At 33.4% G+C, this 9,937-nt stretch overlaps 1 protein-coding gene across 1 annotated transcript in view; it reads right to left on the bottom strand.

Annotated features, from left to right (window-relative positions):
* The window catches only part of LOC106124055 (ethanolaminephosphotransferase 1), an 11,272-nt gene extending 1,639 nt beyond the window's left edge, over window positions 1–9,633 (bottom strand). The window contains exons 1-8 of the mRNA XM_013320511.1: window positions 9,385–9,633; window positions 9,164–9,232; window positions 8,360–8,552; window positions 3,340–3,466; window positions 2,070–2,199; window positions 1,596–1,753; window positions 1,010–1,190; window positions 348–533 (exon numbers count right to left, since the gene is read on the bottom strand). Coding sequence (XP_013175965.1) covers window positions 348–533; window positions 1,010–1,190; window positions 1,596–1,753; window positions 2,070–2,199; window positions 3,340–3,466; window positions 8,360–8,552; window positions 9,164–9,232; window positions 9,385–9,435 — 1,095 coding nt within the window. The 5' untranslated portion in view covers window positions 9,436–9,633. The remainder of the gene's footprint in view (window positions 1–347; window positions 534–1,009; window positions 1,191–1,595; window positions 1,754–2,069; window positions 2,200–3,339; window positions 3,467–8,359; window positions 8,553–9,163; window positions 9,233–9,384) is intronic.
* Window positions 9,634–9,937: the final 304 nt, after the last annotated feature.

Below are 9,937 nucleotides of genomic sequence, written 5' to 3'. Positions count from 1 at the left end.
CACTGGCGTGCGACACTAGCGCCACTGGCGTGCGACACTAGCGCCACTGGCGTGCGACACTAGCGTTGACACTAGCGCCACTGAGGTTAACACTAGCGGCCCGTTTTGCCACTATAAATGGTTTATTCCACTACTAGCTGTCCCCCGCGACTCGGTCTGCGGGAATTTTATATAAAAAAAACGTAATTAATATGCCTATGTGTCCCAGGCTATATTCCACCAGTGCAAAATTTCATCAAGAATCATTAAGGTCTTCGTTCCGGAGATAACTTCAAACAAACATCCATCTATTTAAACTTTCGCATTTATAATATTAGTAAGAAGTAAGAAGAATAACAGTAACTCACGACTCTGGTGGCGTAGTAGAGATGTGCGGCGGTGGCGGCGGCGCAGAGTCCCGCCAGCAGGAGCAGCTCCGTCATGGGCGAGAGTGGTGTGCACAGCGCCAGCGACACCGCCACACCGTACGGCACCAGCAGACCGTTGAACACCTCGCACCGCGTGTCACTCATTTGTGACACGATCAGACGACACTGACAATATATACCTCACATTACTATACTACGACAAAGGTATCTGGCTCGGTGACACTCGTAGTGGTCGAGGTTAATTCTGTCTCTATAAATGGATAACGATTGCTTGGATATGACAATTTTTGCTACGATTTAAACATGCCTGTTGATGTTACGTGGTAATTCTATCTATATTATTAGTTCGTACATCACCGCTATAAGTCGTTACCATCAGCGCCAAAATGGCAAAAACCAAACTGGCACAAAATATGCCATCTTTAAGCCAGTCCATTTCTAAAGCTTATAAATACAATACGTTTCCGACATGGTTTTTATACTGTTACCAAGGGGGATGATAATGAGCTATTGTAACTTAGTTTATTTTTTGCCAACCGCGACAACTAAGTGTACTGGAAGTGCAAATGCGCAATTTCCATTGCCTTTTGTACGGAAAAAAGTTAAGTTCTCTATAAAAGCTGGTGATTATGCGTACTTACGTTGATATTAGAGAATATAGTGCCGGTAAGTATGTAGAAGAGTCTGGGTCCACGATTGAGGATGTCATTCGGCGAGTACAAGGCCCACGCGGAGCTGAGCGCGAAGAACGCCGCCAGAGGTACCAGGGGACGCACAGCCTCCAACAATGGACGCATCTTGCCTGTACCATCTCGATAGGACCTACATTAAAAAAAGACCTATGTACTTAAAAGCTATCGTTACTTAAAGTACCCACATAAAGTCTTCAAGTAGAATAATTTTTCTCCTTTATTTTTTTTAATTTTCGTTTGTTTTCGTCAGTCCCATAACATTCATTCCGTTCCGGATCGCAATCCGACGGTTCTTAAAGCGCCCGTTATTTTATATTTTATAGTGCCAAGTGTGTTCAGGGTTCAAATTTAATGTGAGTGCCACCGCATCTATCATAAAGAGAGGGAAATTAAAAGGTATATGCACGCGCCTTTAGTTCAAGGTCATCTGCGCATTGCGTAAAACACGCCACGTCTAAAATTGTGTTCTGCGGACATCACCAAAATATTTGAAAACTAGAATATATTAGTAGAAACAGTGTCTAATTGTACTAACTTGTATATATTCCAGAGTATGACAGTCTGGCTTGTGATTATTGCAGAGAAGTAGAGCACGATCTCGAAGAGGAAGCCAGGCGAGAGTCCGCCAGGGAGCTGAGCGTGCCATGTGCGCGGACCCACTGCCGACGTCACCAGCAGCAGGATACATGAACCCTGCATCATACAAACTTTTCTACACTCACAGACGTTAAGTAGTCACTAAGGGATACATTTAGTATAGATTTTTAAACCTATAAATTCTTGTTTCTTAATCTCGCAAATTCAAGTAGACCCGCAGTATACTACTATAGTTTTTTTCACAAATAAATAAAAACATTGATGAAAATCGTATTTAAATTGAATAATTTAGTAATTTTGGTATATATCAAGTAATATACTGTAAAATTGGAGTCTTCATTTTATTCGACATTGATTACTTTCATGTTATAACATGTTTGTAAATTATTGTTATTTGTTTTATATAACTCACAATCATTGTGAAGTCATATCCCCAAGGTAAGAACATCACGCCCGTGTTGTACTTCTCCCAGTGAGTCAGGTAGAAGTTGATGAAGATGTTCCAGATCACGAAGAAGAAACGGAGCGGACTCAACTCATCTCTAAAAACAATTTTTAAATTAATCTTACACACAAATACAAGCTAGAAACCATCATTTACAAGTAGTAACAAAGTTAATTAATTATTAAAAGAAAAAAAAATTTAGACATGCACATAACAGTAAAAACACATAAATATAACAACACAAAGAAACAAATCTCGAAAAAAAATTATAGATTGATTTTTGCTACACTTTTTTAAGTAGTTTACCGTTGGTTTCTGATAGTAAAACTCGTCATCCCTGTCATTATCTTTAACAAAACAGACATAAAAATATATTTTAAACGAGGATTCTGGTCTCAGAAACCCACTATTAGTTTTGTATTATTTTATCAAACGGTGAAAGAGAATTTCAAAAGTCAAACTCTACATTAAACTTTGCGTTAACCATTATATTCTTAAACTTTCAATAGTTAATTTGATTTACAGTTAATCTTTAGCATTCGATGTATTAACTAATTGGATAGAGATAGTATAAGACCTTGATATAAATATGTTATCGTACACAACTAAACCATGACATTATTTTAATATAATAACTTAACCTTATTATTATTAATATTAATATTTATTTTAGATTTTATATTCTTATGACTAAATTATATTTTTTTACCTCTTTACGACAAATTGTTGCAGTCTATTATTTTCTATAAACATGTAATGCAAAGCAATCAGGTCAAAGGTCTAAATCTAAACTATTATCGGTAAACCGTAGATTATATAAAAAGAAGTATTTATGTATTATAAGATTTTCATTTTTTTTATTATAGCGTGGCAAACGAGCGAGCTGCCACCTGAAATCGCTGAAATAGCGAAGGGATTGCCCATAGACATACGCCATTGCAAATTCTTTGCCTACCTATAATCAACGGAGGATGGACAGAAAGAGAATATTTTCCCTTCCCATGCGTCACCACATCCGGAAAATCCACTTGCACTTCCGATCCTTTACTGATAAGAATAAGGGTGGAAAAAGAAAGAGGACTAAAATTAGGACTCCGATGCCACTCTCATGAGACGAAACGCGGAATTTATTCCACTTCACACCTGTCATCTGTGTCATCGTGGCCACAGCCTGTTCGTGCGGAGATGTTAAAGCGTGCTCTACCACTGTTTAAAATATCTTTGCATTGGACCTTACCTTCCGAATATACTGTAAAGACAGGTTGGTATGAGAACAGCTGAGTACGAGTCCAGGCCGTGGTCGAACAGCTCCCCAAGTGGACCGCTGGTGCCCGTGCGACGTGCTTGCTTGCCATCGATACCATCTGAAAAGATATAACAAAGTTTATGGTAGCTCATAATTAGCTGCGAGCTTGTATGTGCAAGAGAGTGCCTATAGCTCATGATGGATGGAGGAAAGTCCTCCCTATCCCATTACATCCCTCCGATAGATACAGTTGTATTGTGTGAAGCATCTATATTACTAATATCTGACTTCTTACTGTATATTATAAATGCGAATGTTTAGATGGATGTTTGTATGAAGGTATCTTCAGAACGGCTGAACCCATCTCGATGAAATTTGGCATACATATAGGACATAGTCTGAAACACATAGGCTACTAATTGTGTTTGTTTTTAATTCCGCGCAGACGGTGTCGCGGGCGACAATAAGTCTAATATAAAGCTTGAATGGCACTTTACTAATGTATGTACAAAGTTATTCGTTGACGTTATTATTTATACATTGTGTACAAATAACAACGTATAATAAACTACATTTATTATCAGTGAATTTTAAGCAGACATTTTTAAAAGAAGATAAAATAAGAAATACTAATTATTTCGACATATGTACAGTTTCGTTATCGATGGAGGTTTTTTACGGCGGCACGACATATTAAGATTAAAAAAAAAATATCAGATAAATATCAATAAAAAAAATCTTACTAATATTATAAATGAAAATGTTTAGATGGATGTTTGAAGATATCTCTGGAACGTCTTAATATACTTATTGGTTTTTTTTTAATTGAGCGGGCGGGTCGTGGGCGACAGCTAATATATATATCTATTAATCCTTATCGTAATAGGTTTGTTAACATGTTAAATTCATGGATAACGTCGTCTTGTGACAATAGTTAATTAACTTAGTAAACATTTTATTCTAAAACTGAATGTTTATTCGTCAACGTGTCCGTTGTTACGATCAGGCGATGTATGTTTCCGCTTGTCATTATTGCACGCATAAATAATCTGATTCGTAAAAATAGATTAAAATCCTTTTTGCTAATAATGGTGACAAATTTTACTGAATAAAAATAGATAAAAAAGCAAACTGAGATTAACACATCATAAACATTACTTAAAAAAATTTTTCCGGCTGCCAGAAGGTCATAGTGTGATTGCGGAACTGTACACCCTAGGTCTTGAATAGTTATATTAGAGTTAGTTTCTTCTATAATTTATATGACCAGACAAGCTATCGCCCGCTACTCCGTCCCCGCGGAATTGTAATAGCGTATGTTTTCTTCCAGACTACGTTTTACATCTATATCAAATTTCGTAGCCATGCAGCCGTTCCGGAGATATTTGAAACAAACATCCATCCATCCATTCGCATTTATAATATTAGCAAGAAGTAAGGTTATGTGATTGCTAGTCAACATGTAACCTACATTGTATAATTACAAAGTATATTATGTATTGACTTGTACATAAATACGGAAATAATAAATACAAATTAACTCATAACCCTATAACCTCTATATGAAACAAATGTTGAATTATATCAAGAAATATTTAAAATAAGACTATTTATAAAGCGCGTAGTTTGTTAGCTTTTATCTAAGCGTCAGTAACATAAGATAACAAAGGGCACAATATGAATGATAGATCAGACACACTCTATGAACTACGAGTAAGTCGATACTATGCGTAATGCTTTTGTTATAAACAAATACGCTCTCACTTGTTCGAATCAAGCAGTAAGAAAAGACACGATATTTTTATGGATAAAATTAGTATCGGTACACCTAATGTTAACATTTTAACAGCTACGTGTAGACATCCGAAACTAGTAACTGATGTCTTGCATCGAACAAGGGAAATGAAAGTAGTATAAAGGGAAAACCTGAAAGGGATCGCTGTGATTGGTGCAAATGCAAAGGTTGATGGTGAATATTATAAGGAAATATGATTCGAAGTCACCTTTTTCGAGTTCTGCAAACATTAAAATCTATATGGGTTTATTTGTGGCAAAATCTCCATGAAGCGATTTTTAAATCTGCAAAAGTATGCGAAGTCATGCACCTTAAGTACATATTTTATTTTTGTAAGATGATAAACGAGCAGGTTTTTCGCATGGTCAAATGTCAACGACCTTATTTCGGTGAGCTAAAGCCAATTACATTGTATTGTTTGTTGTAAAAATTGGCATAACGTCGGAGCTATTTCGTTGATGTTATAAAAATTTGTGAACTCTTTTGAAATGTGGCTTTGGGTTGTAACGAAACCTCGCTCGACCTCCATAAAATCGGAAGTTCCTTGAAATCATACCTGCGCATTCGCATCCGTTTTTGATTTTTTTTTGCGGAGTTGTAACGGTTTTTATACGTTAATTTACAATGTGAGAGATATGGAAATCTCTATTTTTTAGTCTGTCAAATAAACGACTACTTTTTACTTTGTTTTTTTTTCAACATTTCACAGCGGTAACGAGGCGATTCAGCTCCGCTTTCATAAGAAGGTCTGCGTTACAATCCTAGTTCTTATCATATCTCAGATAAATATAGGTTACCTACATATGTAACTATAATTAAAAAATTTATTTCGTTATCGATATTAGAAATATCTAAACTGGTCTTATCACAGATAATTGAACGAATCTTGATTATATAACTTCAATTTACGTAGATAGTACACATGCGTAAAAAACTAACTTAAAATAATTTTACGTAATCATCGATTGACATGATAAGAATGTATTACTCTACTAGCTGTCGCCCGCGACTCCGTACGTATGGAATTAAAAGAAAAACTTGTAAGTAACCCGTGTGCTCCTTCAGATGTTCTACATCTATGCCAAATTTCAGCATGATCCGTTGGGCCGTTTCGAAGATACGAACAAACAAACATCCATCCATCTAAACTTGCATCCATAATTAATATTAATTTGGCATTTATAATATTAGTAACATAGTAAGAAATAAGATTTTCCTAATAAATTATAATTAATATCGAAGTTCGATCATGTTTTAAAGTCGTGTTTGTCGTCTTTCATGTGCATGAGTTCAAGGTTAGGATGAGTAAAAAAAAAGTTTATAGTGATATAAGACCTTTACCACTGCGCTATTAATTAAAAAAAGTTGTTTTAATGAATATTGTTAATATTAAATGTAATTATTATCAGACTGTCACTTAAATAAAAGACAAATAATTAGTGTCGGGAAGATTTTTATCATTGTTTTCGTGGTTATTTGTATTTATTCGAAAAAATTCCGTGGTTATCTTATGCGGCCTGTATCATTAACTCGGTGTATTTTTCCAATAATCTAATTGGAATCATTGCACGTTGTAATACAGGGTGTTATTTTTAGTTAAGATTATTGCATTTTTATTTATCTCTTCAATTAACTCTTTCATTATAAATAAGAAGATGAAGACTACTGAGTACTGAGAATTTCACTACATAAATAAATTAAAAAAAGAACAACTCATGTATCTTTGAAGTTTAAACACATTATTCATTACTGGCTGTCTGCGAATCCGCCTGCGCAGGATTAAAAAAAAATAATGACTAGTAGTGTTCTTCCAGACTATGTTCTACATTTGTGTAAATTTCATGAACATCTGTTGAGCCATTCCAGTGATATCTTCTAATAAACATCCATTTATCCATTCATTTAAACCTTTGCATTTATAATATTAGTAAGATTACTATCTTACTAATATTATAATATAAATGAATAAGGAATACTCCGTCACTTTAGGATTTTTTTTTGGTATAAGTCGGGCATAATTCACGTATTTATGAACTTATTACTGCTGTCGATACAAAAATGTTAATTAGCATTCCGGCGTCTGAAAACCTTGAAAGTAGATCTTGTTCGAGTATGTTTTAGTTGCCAATTAAGTCTGTTTATTACGAGAACTGTTATTTTCATAATTTAAAGTATGTGCAACGAAAAACGTTAAATGCACCTTTCGCAATACGTTAAACACTAGGTATTTTTATAACTTTTATAAATTATACGAAGATAAAGACGAAAAATTCGAACAAAAACAATAATATCTTTTCGCGCTTTCTAATATAACTGAAGTAAGGGTATAGGTTATAATGATTACCTATAATAAATGAAGGTCTGTGGTCTTTGCCTACCCCTCTGGGATACGCGCGTGAGTTATATTGTTGTTGTTTTCTTAATAATTATTTTTTTTTTGATGTTGGACTGTTTATTACCTTGTTATAAAACGATTTGCGTCAAAACGTTAGTCACGGTCAAGTTTAAGTTCAAGGAGGAATCAAAAAAAAAAGTTTAATGCTTCAATCACGCAGGTATACTTATTTAAAAACCAAATCGACGGAATTGTCTTCGTTAAACACCCGACTTGTAAATAGCTTGACGACAGACAGACGAAAGCAATAATGTATATAAAACTTGAAACCTTATGTTACACAATGTCTGTTATGTTGTTACTGTCATTTGTAGTGAGTATTCAATGACGAAATATTAGTACAAAAACATACTTCTATCTCTGTTTGTTTCAAATATAATGTGTGGGATGACAGTATGTTTTTATACATATGTTTGGCAGTGAAAACGACGCGCCGGTACGCGGAAAAAAACAGTTATTGAGTGTAGACGTAACTAATGCTTTTTACACCAACAATGGGTTTCTGAGACCAAAATCTTCAGTTTAATTATATTGTCATTTCTGTCTTTTCCAAAGATAATGACAGGGACGACGATATATTTCATACAGAGATTTTGATGTCAGAAACCCATGGTAAATAGATTTAGATATGACCTTAGAATTTGTCTGCAGTGCAATACAAAATTGTATGAAGGCAAATTTTAGAAAATTATTTTGATCAAATGCTTCCTAAGATTTAATGGAGAAACTAAATATATCACATGAAATCTACTTTTCAATTCAAAAAATAATTAATAATATGTAAATATTGTATGACAGAGTTAATGTGTTAACATACTCACCTAAAGTGTATGCCACAAACAAGTTGATAGCAGTAACGGCCCACACCCAATTGGGTATATGATCATTGGTGATATTCTCCTCTGTGAGGGCATGGAACCCATAGTCATAGTAAGAGAACAATAGGAAATTAAGGACCGTCAGTAGAAAGCCAGTGAATGTTAGCAGGTTTGGTGCCACCCACACCGGGCAAAACTGCAAACATGTTAATATATGTTAGATGCAACATCCATATTTCATATTAAAAATGTTACTTAACAGTCAAATGTCACAATGAAAGTCTACTGTTATACTACTGTAAATATCTATATAGGGATATAACATTGTCTCTATTTTTTCAGCAAAGGGTATGAGTTGGAAGGCAATACTGTTGTTCAAGTGTTACATGGAAACACATGGTTAAATTAATTAAAAACATCAACAACAAATATTAAATTTTTGAATTGCATACTACATATTATTTTGTGCTATTAATTAAATTAATTGTTGATTTGTTATTAATCTAAACTATCTTTTTTAACATAACAAGACTGAATTTTGTACAAAAAATACTAATATAATAAAATCTATGTTGTATGTGTTTTATTAACTTAATTTATGTTGTATCTGTTTAGTAGTTATGGTCAAGTTATAAATTTAATGATATGTCACAATAAATTTATGTTAGAAAATAACATAAAACTAGTATAAATTAATTACGAACAATTATTAATGAGTATTCCTGTTGATTTATGTGGTTTATTAAGAATACATGCAGGAATTTATACAACGAAAACTATTAATTATTATTTGTATAAGAATCTGACCTGAACACACCAGTCCCAAAATGGATGCATAACATAATTGCTGAGTATACTTGTGTCCACCGAGTTATACTGAAAATAAAACAAAATTGGATTCTTCCTTAAAACCTTAACTTAAATATAACATTTTATGAATGTTGAAGTGAATTAATTTACGAAAATATTAAAATCTTATAATATTAACGCGTGTCGACTGAATTACTAGTTATATTTATTATAATTACCTTGTATTTTTCGAATCCTTCCAATTGAGCCTTTGATAGAAATCGTGACATTTTGATCGCAATAATAGAACTTATAACAATTAAAATAGTTTCATATTTCGAAATTAAATTGATATTGATTCAACGTTGTTTTTTTTATTTGATTTGCTTCTTGTAAGAACAAAATTTTCACTTTTAACACACTATTTACAGACACCAAACCGGCAAGGCAATCGATTGAAGATTTGATTTGAATTGAATCAAAATTACTTTTTGATTGAAGTTTGAGTCAAAGAGTAAGTAGCTCGTGGCAAATCATTGCCATTGTAAAAATATATTTTTTGACACAAAAAAAACATTAGTGCCAACCTAACTGTTTAAATTGATTTGCGCATGAATTGATTGTATAGAGAAATATGTTATATGATTTTAATATGTTTTTATTAAAATCTTATTTATTGTCCTTCAAACTTCATAAAATACTACTTACATTAATGTGCCTAGTTGTTAATCTAAAAAAGTGTAAACTTTTAGTTTTTGCCTGCACTAATTTGTCAGGCGTTATTAATATTTT

Source organism: Papilio xuthus, unplaced genomic scaffold (assembly GCF_000836235.2).
Source record: "Papilio xuthus unplaced genomic scaffold, Pxut_1.1 DF828952.1, whole genome shotgun sequence".
Classification (NCBI taxonomy): Eukaryota; Metazoa; Arthropoda; class Insecta; order Lepidoptera; family Papilionidae; genus Papilio; species Papilio xuthus.
Note: the sequence above shows the minus strand (reverse complement) of the source record. Positions and strands in the feature narration are given on the sequence as shown.